Source organism: Danio aesculapii, chromosome 24 (assembly GCF_903798145.1).
Source record: "Danio aesculapii chromosome 24, fDanAes4.1, whole genome shotgun sequence".
Lineage (NCBI taxonomy): Eukaryota > Metazoa > Chordata > Actinopteri > Cypriniformes > Danionidae > Danio > Danio aesculapii.
The window spans coordinates 25692753-25714937 of NC_079458.1; the positions used below are offsets into that span (position 1 = coordinate 25692753).

Here is a 22185-nt window from a genome sequence, read left to right on the forward strand (position 1 = left end):
GATAATCTGGGAGTTTGCAGCAGTGCAGTGGAGATTTAAATGGTCTGTGTGAATGTGTGTAATGTGACACTGAAGTGTGAGGTTTATTAGTCTGTCAGAGGCTGACAAATTACGGTATGGAGAGTTGTTTATATTATTAAATCATCTTTTCCCATCCCCAGGGTATTGTGCATGCTTTTTAAGTTTAGGCTGTGATCCAGTTAACCCTCTAAGTTTCTCTGTCAGGCTTGTTTTACGCCTTGCATAGTTACTAAAATATGCCAGGTACATTTGTAGGTATAATCAAGGTACAATTCAATTGATCTTTATTTGTATAGCGCTTTTACAATGTATATTGTGTCAAAGCAGCTTCACATAGAAGATTATAGTGAATTGAAACAGTGTCAGTTCAGTTTTTTAGAGTTTAAGCTCAGTTCAGTTCAGTTTAGATCAGTTCAGTGTGTTTTAATATTCACTGCTAAGAGTCCAAACACTGAAGAGTAATCCATCGATGCGCAGCTCTACAAGTCCTGAACTATGCAAGCCAGTGGCGACAGCAGCGAGGAAAAGAACTTCACCAATTGGCCAAAGTGAAAAAAAAAAACATGAGAGAAACCAGGCTCAGTTGGGCACGACCATATCTCATATGGCCAAAAGTCTTGTGCAGAGCTGCAGTCTAGGCGCTGGAGGCTGGAGAACGCTGGACCTCAGCGAGACTCGGCTGTCTCTGGAGTTTCACAGGAATCAGACCATGCTTTTTACTCCTCCATGACCCCCACAGCAGCTGCTACGGCATTGTGGAAACCTTGGGATCATCTCTTCACAAATCTTGGAACGTTTCAGTGGCACTGCATAATCTCTGGGGGCCTCGGGATGAGTTTCCCCAGGTGAAAATAGAGAATAAAGAGAATAATTAGCGTAGCTGCTGTTCATAGTGTATATAAACGAGATGCATGGAGCACATTCATGCATCTTACTGCTATGTGATGCATTGAGTGTATGCTTTGCTAAATAGATGGGTCTTTAATCTAGTTTTGAACAGCGAGCATGTGTCTGAGCCTCGGACGTTATCAGGAAGGCTATTCTAGAGTTTAGGAGCCATAAATAAGAAGGCTCAACCTCCTTTCCTTGACTTTGCTATTCTAGGTACTACCAGAAACCTTGAGTTTTGAGATCTTAAAGAGCGGGTTGGATTGTAGCAAGACAGAAGGTTGGTTAAACAGGAGCTAGATTATTTGAAGCTGTATAGGTAAGGAGTAATGTTTTTAAATCAATATGAAACTTAACAGGCAGCCAGTGTAGGGAGGATAAAATTGAGGTGATATGATCATATTTTCTAGACCTGGTAAGAACTCTGGCAGCTGCATTTTTTACTAGCTGAAGTATGTTAATAGAGGATTCTGGGCAACCAGCGAACAGAGCATTACGGTAATCCAGTCATAAAAGCATGGACTAGCTTTTCTGCATCTGAGATGGATAGCATACTTCGTAACTTAGCGATATTTCTCAGATGAAAGAAGACTGTTTTTGTGACATGGGAGATAAAAATTGATAGTCATCCAGTCTTTAACATCTTTAATACACTCAGTTATCTTTGACAGTTCAGACGTCTCATTAGGTTTAGTTGAAATATATAATTGAGTATCATCTGCATAGCAGTGAAAGCTGATCTCATGTCTTCTAATAATGTCTCCCAGGGGTAGCATGTATATTGTAAACAGCAAAGGGCCTAAAACTGAACCTTGAGGCACCCCACTCTTTACTGGCCTGACTTGAGAAGGCTGTCCATTAATATTCACAAACTGTTAACAGTCAGCTAAGTATGACTTAAACCATTGTAGAGCCTGTCCCTGGACACCTGTAGAATTTAAGTGGTCTGTGAGGATATTATGGTCAATGGTGTCAAATGCCGCACTAAGATCGAGTAAAACTAATAGCGAGATGCACCCTTGGTCAGCAGCTAAGAGTAAATCGTTGGTTATTTTCACTAATGCAGTTTCTGTACTGTGATGAGCTCTGAAACCTGACTGAAACACTTCGAAAACATTGTTCGTCTGCAGAAAGGAGCATAATTGAGCAGAAACAACTTTTTCTAGCATTTTAGACATAAATGGAAGATTTGAAATAGGCCTATAATTAGCTAATTTGCTGGGGTCCAGTTGTGGTTTCTTAATAATAGGTTTAATAACCGCTAGTTTCAAAGGATTTGGAACATGGCCTGATGATAGAGAGGAGTTGATGAGGCTAAGAAGAGGTTCTCCTATTACAGGTAGCAGCTCTTTCAGTGAGAAGCCTTTAAGCTTAAGTATCCAAATGTTTCCAGCTGCTCGCGCCACTCACTCGCTTAATGTCAGGTGACTCATGCTCTGCGCAGCCTTTAACTGCAGCTCGTGCTGTATTGAACAGACGCACATCACTTCATTAACTATAGCGGCCGTTTTTTTTATTAAACTACATTTATTTTTGATGTCTTGGACACACTATTTGGAGCAAATTGCCTCGTGGGCCAGTTGAATGACCTTCTCTATGGTTTCACTACATGTGGAGAGCTTCACATCACCCTTCCGCATTTGGCGCAAATTACGTGACATCACCCGGACAGAGGAGCTTGGCCAGATGTACCTGGCCCAAACCAATCATGGAAAATAAATGTATTTTTGCTTTTTTTGGAGTCAAACACTTTGGACAACGCTTTTGAACAAAATTTAAGACCTCATAAAAATGGGATTAAGACTTTTTAATACCTTTTAAGGGTCTTCATTTTCTCATAATTGATTTATTAACTTTTAATACTTTTTAAGACCCCGCGGACACCCTGTTATAACAGAAGCCTAAAATGTATTTAGTATAATAACACAGCACTGATTCTCCCCCACATGATCATGACCAGAAAATCAGACTGTGGCATAATAAAAGATCCTCTGCTTTTGTGCTGTTGCTTTTAAAAAAAAATACTTTAGCTCATTCATGATTTCTGCAGGAGACTCATAGGATGTAATGCAGACCACAAATCCTATGATTCCACACTCAGTCATGGCATAATCAAAGTACCAGACAAACAGTAAAACTAAAACATTTCACTAAATATGAAATGAAATCCAATGATTTCACACTCGGTCAAGGCGTCATCAAAGTACGCCTCTGTTTGTTTTGATTGAGCGCTCTCTAGTGGCAAAAAGTATATACCGTCTTTAAATTTTAATTTGGTGTGAAACTAGCATACGATCAAACAGTGAACTAATCATACAGTAAAACTAAAACATCTCTCTAAATAAGAATAGATATTAATTAAATGCAATACGTATACCACAGTTCGTTGAAATTAAACAGGTATTAAATACTGGATAACTATTTTAAAAAGGTCAAGAGAACCTTTTCCGTTGATTGGCTTCTCTGTTAGGAAAACAATTATCTTGGTTGATCCTGACACCGCTTTTCTAAGCATGTTGTTTTGCTTTCTGACAGGTGATTACTTGATCTGATCGATTTACTGTGCGCTTGCAGCAAAGTGCCACATTTGAATGCCGTCAGAAAACATGTCACCTCGTAACTCTGGGTGTTTACAGTCGCGTGGCCTTGTGACAGTTACGTCGGATTTTTATGTCCCCCTGCTCTTTCAGCGTGGCCTCTGAACTTCTGTCTCATTGTTTCCAGTAAGCTGATCAGGATACGCAACATTCCAGTATGCTGTGCTACAATAGTAAATACTGCCTTAAATCGAAATCTCATTGTCCAGCCATTGACTATGCTACATCTCATTAAGTAAACTACATCATACTGTATTAGATTCCTAATATCAGTATGTAGCCAAACGTGACATGTAAACATCGGAGCCAGCTTTGCTCGACGATCAGCAAGCCAGATATTGACTAATTCCTCACAGAGCATCTGAAATGTCCAGCATCTGTGCTATGGGGTGGGATAGTGGTTGTCTGAGCACGGTGTGAAGCCGTTCATAGTTTTACCATGACTCTTCATCTGTATGCTAACTATTGCTTACCCTTATATGTCTGTTCTGCCTACATCATTCTTTGAATTTTGTAATCAGCACATTTCAGGGGTTGGCATGGGCTTTTATTGTGCCCAGCTGGTCTGTCGTTGTTGCTAGGTGGTGTTACATTTGTGAAATCTGCTTGACAGCTCTAGATTAACATTGTGAGGTCAGGCAGGCATGAGATCATGACCTGTGCAGTCACTGTCAACAAGGCACAACAAAGGGATTTCTGCTGGGATGGCTCATTAACACTGGTCCAACACTGCCCTCTGTGGACTACAACTGATAGGGGTATTTGAATTCAAATTTCCTCACACCTGATGATAATGTACAGTTAATTTAATGACCCTCAGGCCATTGAAGATATTGGTGGTTTTCTCATCAGTAGAACATTAAAGAAGATTTTCTAAGGTCTTTTAAAGTGGAAAGATTGGTCAGTGCAAAAGACTGAATATTATTTACAGCATTGTAAGGGGTAATCAATGGATTGGTGTGTGTTAAATTATGGATAAAGTACATCTAGGGCGTTGTTATTGCAGAATAAACCCAAGCAGACTTATTGGCAGCCTGACGCAAAGTGAAGGACGATTGTATTTACCTTTTTCTTTACGTATGAATGAGCACAGCCACTGGAATCTTTTTGGCTTAAGACCTCCAGTCTCATTCACTTCCGTTGATATGTTGCAAACTGATATTTTCTTTTTATATTACTTTACTCTTTATGTATAGTCATGAACACTTGTTTGTAGAGCAAGTAGTTTGATCATTTACTGCCGTTTATTATTTATAGTCAGTTTTCCCATTGGCAAATAAATAGGAAGTTTTAAAATAGTCACAAAAACGAGCGCACTTCCGCATCGCAGAATGACGTCAATAGGACTGAAGGGCTTTATTCTGCGAAAACAACCATCCTGGATGTACATTATCCTGTTTATTATAAGGCCACTTGCCACAATACATACAAACGCTACACAAAACATTGTTCTGACCCATAATAGTTTACTAATTCTTTACTTAAACTAAGGTAACAGAAACTAAGAGAGAGGATTGTGCATTATTCAGTCACAAGATGACACCAAAAAGTCAAAAATGCAAGGCTGACAGAAACTAAACTGGCTGAATGAAGCATATACTAACCTATTCATTCTCAAGACAGCAGTCAAATTCATAGTGTGACAGTCAAGAAGATGCACATGAATGTGAATGTAAGTATATGGACTTGAATGTATTCAGTGACTACGTTTACATGGACATCAGTAATTGAATTATTTGCCTTAATCTGAATAAGACAATAATAGGATTAATGTGTTTACATGAGTTGCTTTTTGGATGTTCCTTTCATGATCCCATTTTAAATGTTAAAGCACAGTTTGATTAACGTCATTGCGTCACCACGCTATCCTCATTTCCTCCAGAGTTAATTTGAGATGTTTCGTTTTTAATTTGTCTACTTTAACTGCAGTTTGGCACTGTCATTCAGGAACATTTCATGCATGCCCCCCATGGAAAACAAAATATTGGATGCGAGTATAAACTGCTGGAAGAGTGTTTTTTCAATGGAATTTGATATCGCATGTAGTATAGGAAAAAAAACTCAGCATTTTGCAATGCAGGTGTCTGTGGTGCTTCACTGACTCGGCAGGTGCAGAAAATAGTGTCAAACAGCCGTGTGTATAGACTATCCTGTCACAGAATGCGGTGAAAATCCTACACAATGGTGATAGTTTGATTGAGGTGTTTACATGTCTGTACTGCACATCAACAATGCCACTAAAATCGGCATACTCCACATGTCTTAATTTGATTTCTGTTTAGTTTGATTCTTAATCAGAGTATTGTCTTAATCATATTAAAACCTAGGAATTATTAGTGTCCATGTAAACATACTCACTGACAGTCAAGGTGATTCGAAGTTCCCAGATGAGCCTGTGTTATTTAGCAATTGTTATCTTGGAAAAACATACCTTGGAATGTCATGAGTGACTGACCAATAAGAATTAAGTTTTCAAGACAGACATGTAATAAGTAAGGAATAATCCACATCCAGGCAGTTGTTATCGCAGAGTTAAAGCAGAGAGGTTCAGAGAGAGATTGGCTGTGGTATAAGACTTTCTGCGAAATCAACAGCCTGGATGCACTCTATTCTGTTTATTAGATGGCTACTTGCCACTAAATGTAACAAATTTGACAAAACATTGTATTGTGGGTCGTAATGGTGTATTAAATTACAGGGAAAGCTGACAGAAAGAAAAACCGCTGAACGGAGCATACACTAACCTACATATTATTCATTCACATAATGGCTCCAACTGTGGAGGGCTTTAAAATGTTGCGTTGACACCAGATGCGGATGAAGTGTTAAGCGCGAGTGATTTACATGTAAGGTCAATGCAAAGACTCGAATAGACATCCTGCGGCAGTATTCGCACGAATGAGGCTGTGCGAATGATGCAATTCATGCAAATGAATGAACCAATCAGGAGCTTGCTCTTGTAATGGTGTGATTATGACATAACGCCAACAGCTTGTCAAAGTGGGCTTGGCACAGTCAGAAGCACCCCTGAAAGCTTCCATCATCCAGGTACAGTTTCTGGAGGTGTTGATGAACTCAAGGTGCTGAGTGCACCTTAGAAAGAATCTAATGGACATGGCGCCGAACGAATCTACGATGTATTTTAGTCTTCTTAAAGCACACACAGCACAGCTACTCTCTCAATAAAATCCATGTTAGCCATTTAGTAACAAAACTAGGATCACCGGGCAGACAGAAGCCCCGCCTATGATGAGAATCAGCATTTTGAATATTGTGAAGTCAATTTACAAGCAAATGACCCAAAAAGGGAATTTGACCCACGAATGTAGCAAGTAAACTCAAAATCTGAATAGGTGACCCCATAAGACTTATTTAGGACTTTATTGTGTGAAAAACAACCACCTGGATGTACTTTATTCTGCTTTTTAGCTACTTGTCACAAAATGTAAAAATTCAATACGAAACATTGTTCTGAGTCAGAATAAGTTATTAATTCTTTAATTAAGAGCAAAGCTGACAGAAATGAAAAATGGCTGAATGGAACATACACTAACCTAAGTATTATTCAGTCAAGATGGTGCCAAATAGTCAAAAACAGTGACAGACAAGATAATATATGGATGTGATTGTATTTACTGACGGTCAAGGTGATTTGAAGTACATGCATAAGTCTGTGTTATTCAGCGGTTGTTTACTCAGAATAACATACCTTGGAATGTTGCGACTGACCAGTCAGAATCAAGTATTCAGTATGGCCGTGTAATTAAAGCTAATAATATTGTAAATAATGTTCAATTTCTTGCACAGATTGATTGTTTCGCTTCATAAAACCCTCGTGCATCACCAGGAGCCACATGGATTCAATTAGATTTGTTTGTATGTATTTATTTTTTAATCTCAGAATTGTGTGACCATTGACCTGCATTATAAAAGAAAACAGAATATGCACACAAACAGTAATTTTATTGACTTAATGAAATTTCAGTTGCAATTTTCATTGAGAAAAGTTCAACATTCTTTCATAACTTAAGAACTGCTAAAATTGTATTTAAAAGACGTGACAAACATGTATTAAGTAATTAAATAGATAAAAAATATTAAACAAGTTCATATTTATAAACATGTATACATAGAATAAAAAAGAGAACATTAAACTTCATAAAAGGTCAAAACATCTTTAAAATTATTGTAATATAAACTCGTAACACTTCATCTGCAAAATCATCTACAATAAAATATCATAAAATAACAGTTATTCATAATTTGGAAATATTATGTATGAGCGTATTTCTGTTTGGTAGAACAAAATACAACAAACTGTATTTAAACTGACCTCTGAACTGGCATCATATGTTTCAGCATGAAGCATACGCTTAAACAATCCAACAGGGTGAACTTGCTTGAGGGTATCTATGTTTGCAGTTGGCTGTGTATGTTCAGTGCTCTGTGGTAAAGGTGATGACTCCAAACGCTTCAGTCTGACGAGCACTTAACTTTAGATCACAGAGCAGCTCTGTAAAACAAACAGATCAAAGATCATGTCACATACAAGCCGTGAGACAGTAGCAAAGCAAACACCTATGGATCTAGATTAGACTCAATAGTATTTCACACAATTTTTTTGAGACTATCCAGGCAATGCACTCCTCTTACACAGGTCACTTGTACCTTTTAGCCAATCATAACCTGCTAAGAGTGCTGTATCTAGTCACCCCTTTTTGTGCACACCTGCAGTCTCCAATTGAATAACAGGAATACTTTCAGCGTGCAAAAGATAAAATGGGCCTTTTACACCCAGTGCAATAAGGCACAAGATTTGTTAGGCGCAATTTGTTGCTCCTTTCAGACCAGCGCAACCCTAATTTTCGCCATGTTGTTTAAATAGCAAATCCATTTGCGCCTCTTTGTGGACTCATGGGTGTTCCGGTCTAAATACGAGGTGTGTTAAGGTGCATCGTTGGCGCATTGCTATTTTGAGGAACTGAAATAGACAGTGCCATTGATCACCTAAAAGCAGGTCTACAGTCCAGCGCGGAGCGCGTTAGTTATGCGCCTATGGGGGTCCAAACACTTACACATTGCTTAATACAAACAGGATGCGCCACAAATGCGCCATGGTGCGACGCAACTGACTCTTAACTCATTAGGAGAAAAAGCACAACCCTGTTAGACCATGCGCTATTATATATATTTTTCCATCCTTAAAATAGCAAAAGTGGATTCAGATACGCCATTAATACTTTTGCGACATGTGCTTTAGACTTTGCGCCTAGATCATAAGAGTAGAGCCCAATATGTGAACTAGGGCTACTCAATTATGAGATAAATCATAATCACGATTATTTAAAACAAGATAAATAACTATGTACAAAAAGATTGCTATTACACTTTCAAAGATTGTTAAATTTCACAACTCTTAATACTGAAGTTGCTTTAAGAGCCATGCAGCTCCTATTTACATGCCTTTTCATTCTCAACACTTTAAGTTAGTTTATTACAAAACAAATGAGTTTTAATTTGAATAAATACCAAGCGCCACGTTGTATTACATATATTTAACCATTAAAACACTCACCTTAAGATGACTAGACAGTGTGTTCTACCCGACCCTACCGGAGCCTGTGCACCTTGTGTCTGAGCCCGACCCGGTCAGACACATTAACTGTAATCATGAGCCCGACCCCGATTTAAACCCGATCCATTATAACAGACGTTCCCAACAATAACTCTGAGCTGTTTGAACTACTAAAATCAGTTTAGATTTTTATTACTGAGTAATGCAACAAGGACCAAGCATGTAAACTGCATTGTTTGTTTATTTAGCATGGATCGTAACAAAAGAGGACCCTGAAGGCTGACTATCATTCGTTCTGCCATGGAAAGCCTGCTTAATGTGTCTGTTCATCGTGGAAATCCCTGCTATCATTATGCCTCTTTCACACCGCACAAAGCGTGCGCGCACAGAGCTGAAGGAGAAGTGCTGCGATCATTTCGGCGCTGGGTCTATTTTTGCCACTGCTCACGCTCAATGCATTGATTTGCATTGATAATGACCAAAAACGCATTGAATGACAGTAAAAAGCAATTTATTAGCAATTAAATTAGCAATTTTACCCAATAAATGCATCAATAAGATCCACAGCTTTTTATACACTGCTTCTGCTCTACATACGCACTGTGCACACACTGCTTCAGCTCTGCTTGCATGTGCAGTGTGAATGTGTGCCAGTGGAGGAGATGCTGTTGCAGGAGGTAGAGCGTTGCTGCGCATGACCTGTGTTGTGAATTGTGCAACTTTGTAGACCCACATGTGTTGTCCAACTTTGCTAAAATATTCGTTTAATATTTCTAATTATGGCACAGCTTTTCACCCAATTAGGCTTATTAAGTAATTAGCCTTGCGCAGCCCAAAGATAGTGGCAGGAAATATCAGGTCAAGTCTGGGCTCAGCAGAGAATCGAAACTCTCCCAAATACACATCAATAAATGAAGCGCGTCCCATGCTGCAAAAGTCACATTACTATACATGCTATTACTATTTTTCATGTAAAACTGAGCTTTACAGAGGAACAAATGCATAGTCTACTGCTGGAAAGGGGGTGGGATGTAACGCAATAATCCTTTTATGTCAACAGAATCGTTAAAAGCCAAAATTGAAATTGAATATATATTTTTATTTTTGTGTATATGAATTGTTTTTGTGATTGAATCCATATGTATGTATATATAAGTATTTTGTGGATGTGAATTTGGTATCATGCATGTGAATTTGGCTAGGCATGTGTATATTGTGTTTTTTTGTGTGAATTGTTGAGACTAATCTAGCTCCCTGAAGACATGCCTAGTGTCTTCATGTCTTACCTAGTATCTGGTAGAACAAATGAGCTGCAGCGCTGCGATCGGCCTCTGAGGGCAGCAGTGAGTGAAAGCCAACCTTCCCATGGCGCTTGATGAAGCCAGTGATCAGTCTGTATGACAGAAAGAAAGATTGATGATGACTTGACTATATATGGACAGAAAGACATGTTCAGCCCTCAAAGGTCTTCAAAGAGAAGGAGCTCTCCAAGCTGCATGACATTCATAGAGCACTAAAGCGGTCCAGTTAAAGGCATAGATTATCCAAAAATGAAAATGTATTCATTATTTACTCTCCTTTGATTGCTTTCAAACCTTTATGAGTTTCTTTTTTCTGCTTAATGTAAAAGAAGGCAATTTGATTGACATACACAGTGACATACAAAAACAAATACCATAGAAGTCAATGGTTACAAGTTTTCAGCTTTCTTCAAAATATCTCCTTTTGTGTTCTTTTTGTGTTCTCAAACTGGTTTGTGGCAAGTGAAAATATCCTATTAACCAGTTAATTATGTAATATGATAGAAGAAAATGTAGTTTTGGCTTTAATAAAAACAAACAGCTTCGTGTAAGGGATTTTTACATTATTAATGCATCTGTAGCATTATTTATGCAGTTTGTACAGTGTATGTGTGTATTTTCATTTATTCATTTATTTTCCTTCAGCTTAGTCTCTATTTCAGTGGTCACCAAAGCGGAATGAACCGCCAACTATTCCAGCATATGTTTTACACAACTGATGCCCTTCCAGCCGCAACCCAGTATTGGGAAACATTCATACACACTCATTCACACACTCAAACACTACGTGCAATTTAAGTTTATTTAATTCACCTATAGCGCATATCGTTGGACTGTGGGGGAAACCGTGGTACCCGGAGGAAACCCACACGAACACAGGGAGAACATGCAAACTCCACACAGAAATGCCAACTGGCCCAGCCAGGACTTGAATTAGCAACCTTCTTGCTGTGAGCCGACAGTGCTAACCACTGAGCCACCATGCTGCCCTGTGTGCATTTTTTAAAAACTTTTAATCTTTAGCACTAGAGCTTTTTTGCACTGTAAGTGATAATCAACAGTACTAATTTCACCTCTTCCCAACAGGGAAAACCACCAACAATCAAGAATACGTGATTATATGGTGTCATGGCTTTAAAAAATGCCATTATAATGGAAGTCAATGGGGCAAAAACAGCCACTAATATAATGAAAGGGTAGTAAATACTTAAGTGTTAAAGTGACTGTCATCTTTAAACATTACAATCATAAGTACTACAATTATCTTGTTTTTTAGTTTGTGGCAAAATTGTGGTGTTTTTAACCCATGTAGGTTTCAGAATATACAAATACCACTAAACCCTACACTAGCCTTAAGTTAAAATTTTATATAAGACATATTGAACTACAAGCAAGAAACAGCCTTTAATGAACAAACGTTATGATGAGATGTCAGTCAACAAAATGGAGGAGATGAATAGTGAAATCCCTGCCCCTTTTGCATGCACGAGCTGTTTTGGAGATCTCAGACATGCATTTACATCTACTTGGCCTCAAATCACCTGAATAAGTCAGCGGTGGTGATGTCACTCATCTCAAGCTCCGCCTCTCCCTGTGGCAGATCGATGTGCTCTTCTAATATCACCTCCATAGAAACAGGAGCCTCTTCAATCGGAGACCTACAGTACACACACAACATGCATTCAGGATTCCTAGGTCAGGATTCCAGACTTTCTGTTTTTGTCAGTCCTTCAAGAATTTTGCAAAAGAAATCTGATTTCTGCAACTAAAATTACAAATTTGTGGCAAGTTTCACATATTTTTAGGCATTACTTTTATTGTTTCGCTGTAAAATAACATTGAGAGAAACCGAGAGTAACTAGAGTTTACCCTTAAAGCCTATGTCTGTGTTAATTGATCGCTATTTGACAACGTTGGAAATTATGCAGATTGTGCATGCTAGTGTATCAGAGAGAGAGAGAGAGAGAGAGAGAGAGAGAGAGAGAGAGAGAGAAGGCTATGACGACAGATGCATATTCACAATATTTAGAAGTTTAGTGATTGATACAACTCATGTGGACTAGTTCAAACAGGATTTGAATGCGTGTTAAGATAATGTGGATCACATACTGGATGAAAAGCATATATTTGCAACAAAAAGGCTTTGTTTTTGAATGTTAAACTGTGCAGACGGTGCAGTGGGTATTTGAAGATTCTCCTGATTGCTGAAAATTTGCATGAAATCTGCGACAATAAAAAAAAATAAGCCCAAAGTTTTTTGCGACCTATGTTTGAGTTTGTGCTAATTCGATGATCCTGGAGAGTCTGTTTTGTTACAATATGCAGTAAAACTAAAAATAATTAGCTACTTACTACTGTTAGGTACTGTTACTTTTTTCTTTTTCAAATATTTCCTAAATGATAAACAGAAAAATTATAAGTTCAAGGCTCTCGAAAAAAGTGAAAAAATTTTTTTTAAAAGCCTTTACTAACATGGCTATTTCATTAAAACTGCACCTTCACATAATGTAGCCATTACCCTAAGAGCACAGACACATTAGCTAGCCCGAAAGCAATTATTGTTTGATTTTGGATGTACCAAGTGAAGTTTATTTATAAACTATTTTCGAGAGGACCACATGCTTGTCCTGCTTTAGTAAAAGATTCACTAATTGGATGATTCCTAACTCACTATAAATAACCAGTTTCTTACCTTAGTTATCTTCGCCTTGAAAAATCCCCCCTTCTACCCCTACTCCTTCCTCCTTTTCCTTGACAGGGCGGCATGGTGGCCTAATGGTTAGCACTTTTGCCTCATAGCAAGAATGTCAATGGTTTAAATCCTTACTTGGCCAGTAGACATTTCTTTGTAAAGTTTTTGACCAAATTGACTAATTAACCAAACCAAATTTGGGATTTTTTTTCTCAGTCTTTCCTATAATATTTTTTTCTTCTTATTGAACCGGCATTCTTATTCTTATTTGTTTTATTTCGGCTAGAATAAAAGCTGTTTTAATTTTTTTTTAAAACCATTTGAGTGTCAATATTATAATTATAATATTATATATTTTTTAGATGGTCCACAGAACATACCATTATTCAGTGATTTGCCTAATTACCCTAACCTGCTTAATTAACCTAGTTAAGCCTTTAAATTGCACTTTAAGCTGAATACTAGTATCTTGTCAAATGTCTAGTACAATATTATGTACTGTCATCAAGACAAAGATAAAAGAATTCAGTAATTGGAAAGCTATTATATTAGGATATGGGTTATCTTACTGTTAAACAGAAATTGGGGGGAAATTATAGGGCTAATAATGCTGTATGTCGTACAACTGCAGTCCAAAATATGACACATGCTCTGACATTCAGTGTTTTGTAACTGTCTCTAGTTTTCTTTTTTGGGGGGATTTTCCTTTTGATATTTCTCACCATCTGCTGGTGGGAGTGATGAGGTCACTCTGAGACCTGTCTCCTTTAGACACATCCAGAGGCACGTCTGAAGCAGCTGGACAAACACACACACGGTTTAGGTTGATTGACATTTTGAGCAAAAAAGTAAGAAGTATTTGGACACTTTTTGAGCCAGATTTACAAACAGCTTGCATCAGCGCAACCTTCTTTTGGCATTATAAAAACAGCTGTCAGGGTTTATTAAAGACGTGCAATGAAAAACTAGCAATAAAAAGACATAGACGGTTAAGCTTTTGGCTTACCTTTTTGCATTTGTTCACAAGCAACATTAAAGGGAGAAGAGTATCTAGAGTATCTAAATGAATCCCACAAAGTCATTTACAATGGTTTGTGGTTGTCGGTTCACTGTATTTGAACCATTATTTAATACTAACACAAACATGTCATAACACATTTTGCAATTTACAAGCTACAAATAGTAGTGGAAGAGGAACTGTGGTGAACAGAGAGAGAATGGGGACATTTTTTTCCTTTGGTGTTCGATTATGAATGCCAAAAGAACATATAATCTGAAGATACTGATTAGAGAGCCCCATTATTTTTCATTCACACTGCTCCTGGTAGATAGTGTTGGTGATTATGGAAATGAGCTGCTGTGCTGTTCTTTAATTTGCACATTGCCAGTAGATCACACACACTGTCAGTCGATCTCCCACTGCCATCTGCGCATTTATGGGACTATGATCTCATACTGATTTAGCCTGTTGAGTAAATCTGACCCTGCATGTCTCATACATATAACAATAATAATTAGAGCTGGGTAGCATTCAACAGTTTTTGATGAATTACCAATACTTTGATTTAATAATATGCAGACTACAATTTGATTAAAATGTATATTAACAAGATTACATTATACAGTCTTTAATCGGTAACACTTTACAATAAGGTTTAATTATTTAATGTTAATTGATGCATTTACTAACATGAACAAACAATGAATCATAGATTTATTACAGTATTTGTTCATGTTAGTTAACATTAGTTCATAAAAATAAAGTTGTTCATTGTTAGCACATGTTAACTCATGGTGTGTTAACTAATGTTGACAAGCATGAATTTGAATGTTAATAATGTATTAGTAAATGTTGAACTATGATTAATAAATGCTATACAAGCATTGCTAATTATTAGCATTATTTTAGTAAATACATTAACTAATGAAATCCTATTGTAAAGTGTGACCCTGGGTGTAACGGTGGCGCAGTGGGTAGCACAATCGCCTCACAACAACAAGGTCGCTGATTTGAGCCCTGGTTGGGTCAGTTGGCATTTCTGTGTGGAGTTTGCATGTTCTCCCCATGTTTGCTTGGGTTTCCTCCCTGTGTTCCGGTTTCCCCCACAAGTCCAAAGACATGCGGTATAGGTGAATTGAATAAGGTAAGTTTGCCATAGTGTATGTGTGAATGCAAGAGTGTGTGAGTGTTTCCCAGTGTTGAGTTGCAGCTGGAAGGGCATCCCCTGTGTAAAACATATGCTGGATAACTGGCGGTTCATTCCGCTGTGGTGACCTCTGATTAATAAAGGGACTAAGCTGAAAAGAAATTGAATGAATGAATGAATAAATGAATGAAGTGTGACACTTTCAATTTTGTTCTGTTTCAGAATGAGTCTATCACGAGTGAAGATAAATTTGTGAAGTACAAAGCAAAATAGCTTTTTCTACTTAGTTGATATTTTTCTATTTAGTTTTTATTTCAGAGCATTTTTTTTGCATTTATCAATGTATATTTTTTAGTTTGTTTTTGCAAAGTTTTATGGTAAAACCTTTAAAAATGTAGTTTTATTTATTAATTTATTAAAGATTTATTAGCACAAATCTAATCCCATAAACCCAGTCCTAATAATAAATGAATGAATGAATAAATGAATGAATTAATAAATAAATAAATAAATAACACGTTTTGTCACCTGAGCTCTCAGACAGAGCCAGAGCACCCTCAGATTCCCTGACCACCTAAAAATTCACAAAACACACAAAAATGAAAGTTTAATTAGCTTTTAATTCACATATAAACACACATACACTCACAGGCCACTTTATTAGGTGCACCTTACTAGTACCGGGTTGGACCCACTTTTGCCTTCAGAACTGCCTTAATCCTTTATGGCATAGATTCAACAAGGTACTGGAAATATTCCTCAGAGATTTTGGTCCATAATGACATGATAGCATCATGCAGTCTCTGCAGATTTGTTGGCTGCACATCCATGACGTGAATCTCCCATTCCACCACATCCCAAAGGAGCTCTATTGGATTGACATCTGGTGACTGTGGAGGTCATTTGAGTACAGTGAACTCATTGTCATGTTCAAGAAACCAGTCTGAGATGATTCATGCTTTATGACATGGTGTGTTATTCTGTTGGAAGTAGCCATCAGAAGATGCATACACTGTGGTCATTAAGGGATAAACATAGTCAGCAACAATACTCACGTAGGCTGTGGCGTTGACACGATGCTCAGTTGGTACAAATGGGCCCAAAGTGTGCCAAGAAAATATCCCCCACACCATTACACCACCACCACCAGCTTGAACCGTTGATACAAGGCAGGATGGATCCATGCTTTCATGTTGTTGACACCAAATTCTGACCCTACCATCCGAATGTTGCAGCAGAAATTGAGACTCATCAGACCAGGCAATGTTTTTCCAATCTTATATTGTCTAATTTTTGTGAGCCTGTGCAAATTGTAGCCTCAGTTTCCTATTCTTAGCTGACAGGAGTGGCACCCGATGTGGTCTTCTGCTATAGCCCATCCGCTCCAAAGTTTGACATTTTGTGCTTTCAGAGATGCTCTTCTGCATACCTCAGTGCTTATTTGAGTTACTGTTGCCTTTCTATCAGCCGGAACCAGTCTGGCCATTCTTCTCTGACATCAACAAGGCATTTGCACCCACAGAACTGCCGCTCACTAGATAGTTTCTCTGTTACAGACCATTCTCTGTAAACCCTAGAGAAGGTTGTGCGTGAAAATCCCAGTAGATCAGCAGTTTAGCACCAACAGCCATACCACGATCAAAGTCACTTAAATCACCTTTCTTCCGCATTCTGATACTCGGTTTGAACTGCAGCAGATTGTCTTGACCATGTCTACATTACTAAATGCATTGAGTTGCTGCCATGTGATTGGCTAATTAGAAATTTGAATATGGACAGGTGTACCTAATTAAGTGGCCGGTGAGTATATATATACTCTGAGTGTATATGTATACAAGAACTGTCATAAAAAAATAGTTTTAAACATATACTTTAAGATTCAAAGTAAATTCCAAGTGCACTTCATTTTTGCAAGGGCATTAAAAGGATCCTTCACCCTAATAAATAATATCCTGTCATCATTTATATGCCCTCGCATCATTCCAGACCTGTGCTAGTGTGGATAAGCACATTATCATTTATCACAATTAAACGATAATGAGACTCACATTTTGGAGCAAACTAATCCTATAAATGCCAATAGTGTACATGCTAATAAAATGTGCATGACTGATTTTAACCTTGAACTCCTTGAGCTCTATAAATCAAGGCTCTGACTCTGACATGACCAGATAAGCAACTTAAGACTTCACCTCTCTGCTAGACTCCCGACTCCTCTCCACTCCTCTTTCTTTCTCCGTCTCCATCAGCTTGCTCTTCTCCTGTGCCTGTCGCTTCCTGGAGGGACGAGGGAGTGCGGAAGAAACACTGCAGGATTTCCACAGAGTCTGGAGGTCAGGGTGGATGAGCACTGCAATGCAAAGACGCATTAAAATCGTTATACGAGTGGAGTGTGCTGGTGTTTCTGACTCTTGATAAAACTGCTGAGCCCTTTGATGCACCAGTGGTTTCATTATTACAATCTACTATAAGAACTGTTCACTGCGACTCAAAGGAGCTGATGCATTAGTTTACCCTCTTTTTTATTTATTTATATATTTATATATATCTGTGCTGTAAAAATGTTGAAATGTTCTTTCAACATTAAATAATAATATTACAAACAAATTACATTTTAAAAGTATTTTATTATAATTAATAAAATAATAAATTAAATAATGAAAAAGGTTTCTAGAGAGTTGATGACTTCATGGCTAATTACATTAAAAGAAGTTTTATGTATGAGCAGGCATGTAATCCCGTTTATGAGAGGTGTTGGGCCACAATATGTTACGACGTACAGTTACACGGTGTGCTGAGCAGAACTGCAGCTGAAGCCTTCCGGGAGGCAGGGATACTTAGGAGCACATCAGACTGAGGAAAAAAGAGAGAGAGGAAGATGAAAACAGATGGGCAGAGGGAGAATCATATATTTATCAAAAAAAGCAAATGATTTCTGCTCAATCGAAAAAAAATATATATTTATTTTTTGCTTTAAAATTTAAATTATTTTAAATAAATGAACAATATTACCTACACTTGTGTTTAAAAGTGAGTCATTAATTTTGGAAATATGTTCTTTCAGAAAGGATGCATTAAATTAATTAAAAGTGACAGTAATTAAAACGAAGTAAAAACTACTATATTGAAAAAAATGTATTAATAATTAATAAAAAAAAAAATCAAATGTCTAAACATTGATGATAACAGTAATTTGTAAACCAGATCAATTACATTTTAAAATATATTCAAACATATATTACATTTAAAATGTTAATATTATTTCACAATATGACTGAAATTGACTTCTTTAAAAAATAATAACAAAGAAAAAAAAAAATAATTACACACCCCAAAAATCTGAATCTTAAGACAGTAAAATATTCCTTAATCATTAAAATTATTGTATTATGCAATTTGATTATTTAGCTACTAATTAATTAGTAAAATATTGCTGTTTTTAAAAGATGCCCGTTTCTTTGAAATACAGAAAAAAACAGTAATATTTAGCAAATAAATCACATTTTTAAATATATTAAATAGATAACATTTTAAACGTTAATAATATTGCGCAATATTACTGTTTTTTGATGCATTTTAAAGAAATGTATTCTTTCACAAACAACAAAAAATAATAATTACAAACCACAAAAATTTGAATCATAAGACAATAAAATATTCTTTAATCTTTAAAAATATGTACTGTGCAATTTGGTTTAGTTACTAATTAATTAGTAAAATATTGCTGTTTTTAAAAGATGTCAATTTCTTTGAAATACAGAAAAAAACTGTAATACTGTGCAAATAAATTACATTTTTAAATATATTAAAATAGATAACATTATGTTACAGTTTTTGCTGTATTTCAAAGAAATTTTATTCAATAAAGACAGTGAAATAATCTTTAATAACTAAAATATCTATTGTATTATGCAATTTGATTATTTACTTAATTAATTAGTAAAGTATTGCTGTGTCTTACTGTTTTTGAAAGACGTCAATTCCTGAAAAAAATGTAATTACATTTTTACATAAATTACATTTTAAATAAATTAAATAGTTATCATTTTCAATGCTAATAATATTGCACAATATTACTGTTTTTGATGTATTTCAAAGAAATTGACTTCTTTCACAAACAACAAAAAATAATTACACACCCCAAAAATTTTAGACAGTAAAATTTTCTTTAATCTTTAAAAATATGTATTATGCAATGTGATAATTTAGCTGATAATTAATAAGTAAAATATTGCTGTTTTTAAAAGATAATACAATACATACATATACAATACATATTTTAATGATTAAAGAATATTTTACTGTCTTTATTGAATTGTCTTTGAAATACAGCAAAAACAGTAATATTGTGCAATATGTTATCTATTTTAATATATTTTATAATATTAATTCCTTACATTTATTTAGAGCCTTTTCTGGACACTCAAAGCACTTTACACATTTTTGGGGGGATCTCCTCATTCACCACCAGTGTGCAGCATCCACCTGGATGACACAACAGCAGCCATATTGCGCCTGACCGCACACCATCTGATTGGTGGAGAGGAGACAGAGTGATGAAGCCAATTATGAAATGGGGATGTTAGGAGGCCATGATGGACAGAGGCCAGAGGGCAAATTTAGGCAGGATGCCGGGGTTAAACCCCTACTCTTATTGAAAGGACATCTTGGAATTTTTAAAGAGAGTCAGGACCTGTTTAACATCTCATCCGAAAGACAGCGCTCACTGAGCAGTATAGGGTCCCCATCACTATTCTGGGGCGTTAGAATCTACACATACTACAGTCTGAGTGCCCACTGATGGTCTCACTTTCGGCACCAACCTAGCTTTCCCATGTGGTCTCCCATTCAGATACTGACCGGGTACTGCTTGACTTCAGTGGGCGACCATGTGAGACCATTTTTAAATATATATAAAATAGATAACATTATATTACAGTTTTTGCTGTATTTCAAAGAAATTTAGTTCAATAAAGACAGTAAAATGTTCTTTAATCATTAAAATATGTATTGTATTAGGCAATTTGATTATTTAGTTAATGAATTAATTAGTAAAGTATTGCTGTGTCTTACTGTTTTTGAAAGATGTCAATTTCTGAAATGTTTTTATTATATATTCACATAAATTACATTTTAAATAAATTAAATGCATAACATGTAGATAAAATAAATGCTAATAATATTGCACAATATTACTGTTTTTGATGTATTTCAACAAAATTGAAATACATCATAATATATAAAAAATAAAACAGTAAAAATTTATTATGCAACTTAATTATTTAGTTACCAATCAATTAGTAAAATATGTATTATATTAGAATAAACTGAACTGGAGTTTGGCTTAGAAAGAAAAAATACATTTATTTCATGGCCAGTTATTACTTGAATGGGATTTTGTCATTGAATTAAAAAAATCCTCTGCGTTGTTTATGTTAAAAAAATTAGTCAAAACAATACTGGCATCAAAACAAGAGCAGTTTTTGCTTTTGGTAGATACAACTTAACACCTGAAAGATTTGTGTCTCATGCAGTTATCTGGAAATTGAGAAGAATCAAGAATTGTTTTTGTAATTACACCCTGACTCTCTGAACCTTCATCGAATCAAATCATGAGGTGTCAAAGGATTCCCAGCACTAGTGATTAGATTATCTATCACAGGGCTCCCACCAGAGATTGAGTTTCAGTCATAGGGTTGTTGATTTGTTGTCGCATTGCATCCTGGGAAATCTGTGTGTTTTGGTCGGCGAAGATCAGTTGCCTTTTGCGACCTCGTCTCTTCAGAGGCACAGATTGCTCAGCTGTGAGTGTCTGAAATAGACGGAAAAATGAGATTGAAGAGCGAGAGGTTATCGAGACACCAGCGCATTGTTGTGGATTAAGGCCAATGTAACTTCACGCTTCACAACACATATGGATTATGTAACACTAGAGTATAATGGGCAAGGTAATATGGACACCAACCTCACTGGACTCCATCTCCACGTCTCTCTCGCTGGCGTCCGTGGTTATTGGCATGGTGATTGAGGGAGGGGTCATCTCCAAAGCGACTCGATCTAAGGTGACCTCTGTAAGATGTCCATTACCTTCATCTATGAAGCACTCGCTGTTCTTTAGCCTGCAAACATACATTCCGTGATAGTTGGAAGCTTTGAGAGCTCAATTCAACACAAGCAGCCATTCCAGGCAAACATTACAGGCTCCATTAAACTGTGCAGTCAAGCAGACGCTTTATTTCAGACTTTTTTAGGTCAAGGACATTTGGCCCAACAACTGTCATTGTCTGTCCAAATTGATGTTATGTTGGGTCTCAAACCCAAACCAAGAGTATATTTGACCATTTAATTTTGACTTTCCTGACAGGTCTGTACTATATAGAAAATAATAACACTTTACAATAAGGTTGTAGGGCTGCACGGTAGCGCAGTGCGTAGCACGATCGCCTCACAGCAAGAAAGTCACTGGTTCGAGCCTCGGCTGGGTCAGTTGGCGTTTCTGTGTGGAGTTTGCATTTTCTCCCCGTGTAGGCGTGGGTTTCCTCTAGGTGCTCCGGTTTCCCCCACAGTCCAAAGACATGCGGTATTCAGGTGAATTAAGTAAGCTAAATTGTCCGTAGTGTATGTGAGTGAATGAGTGTGTATAGATGTTTCCCAGTAATGGGTTGCAGCTGGAAGGACATCCGCTACATAAAACATATGCTGGATAAGTTGCCGGTTCATTCCGCTGTGGCGACCCTAGATTAATAAAGGGACTGAGCCAAAAAGAAAATGAATGAATGAATGAATAAGGTTGTATTAGGTTGTAACAATACATTAATTAAAGTACTTGTTCATGTTAATTAATGTTAGCTAATGAAAATACAGTTGTTGATTGTTAGTAACTAATGTTAGCAAGCTATGGCAAGCCATTTTATCTATAACCCGTACTAGTACCTATTTTCATGTTACTAGTGCTTATGTTTTA

At 36.8% G+C, this 22185-nt stretch overlaps 1 protein-coding gene across 1 annotated transcript in view; it reads right to left on the bottom strand.

Annotated features, from left to right (window-relative positions):
* Positions 1-7794: 7794 nt before the first annotated feature.
* rec8b (REC8 meiotic recombination protein b) overlaps positions 7795-22185 on the bottom strand; it is a 30655-nt gene continuing 16264 nt past the window's right edge. The window contains exons 10-18 of the mRNA XM_056451124.1: positions 21187-21340; positions 20893-21033; positions 18002-18074; positions 17414-17571; positions 15750-15795; positions 13797-13872; positions 11924-12040; positions 10368-10474; positions 7795-8019 (exon numbers count right to left, since the gene is read on the bottom strand). Coding sequence (XP_056307099.1) covers positions 7943-8019; positions 10368-10474; positions 11924-12040; positions 13797-13872; positions 15750-15795; positions 17414-17571; positions 18002-18074; positions 20893-21033; positions 21187-21340 — 949 coding nt within the window. The 3' untranslated portion in view covers positions 7795-7942. The remainder of the gene's footprint in view (positions 8020-10367; positions 10475-11923; positions 12041-13796; positions 13873-15749; positions 15796-17413; positions 17572-18001; positions 18075-20892; positions 21034-21186; positions 21341-22185) is intronic.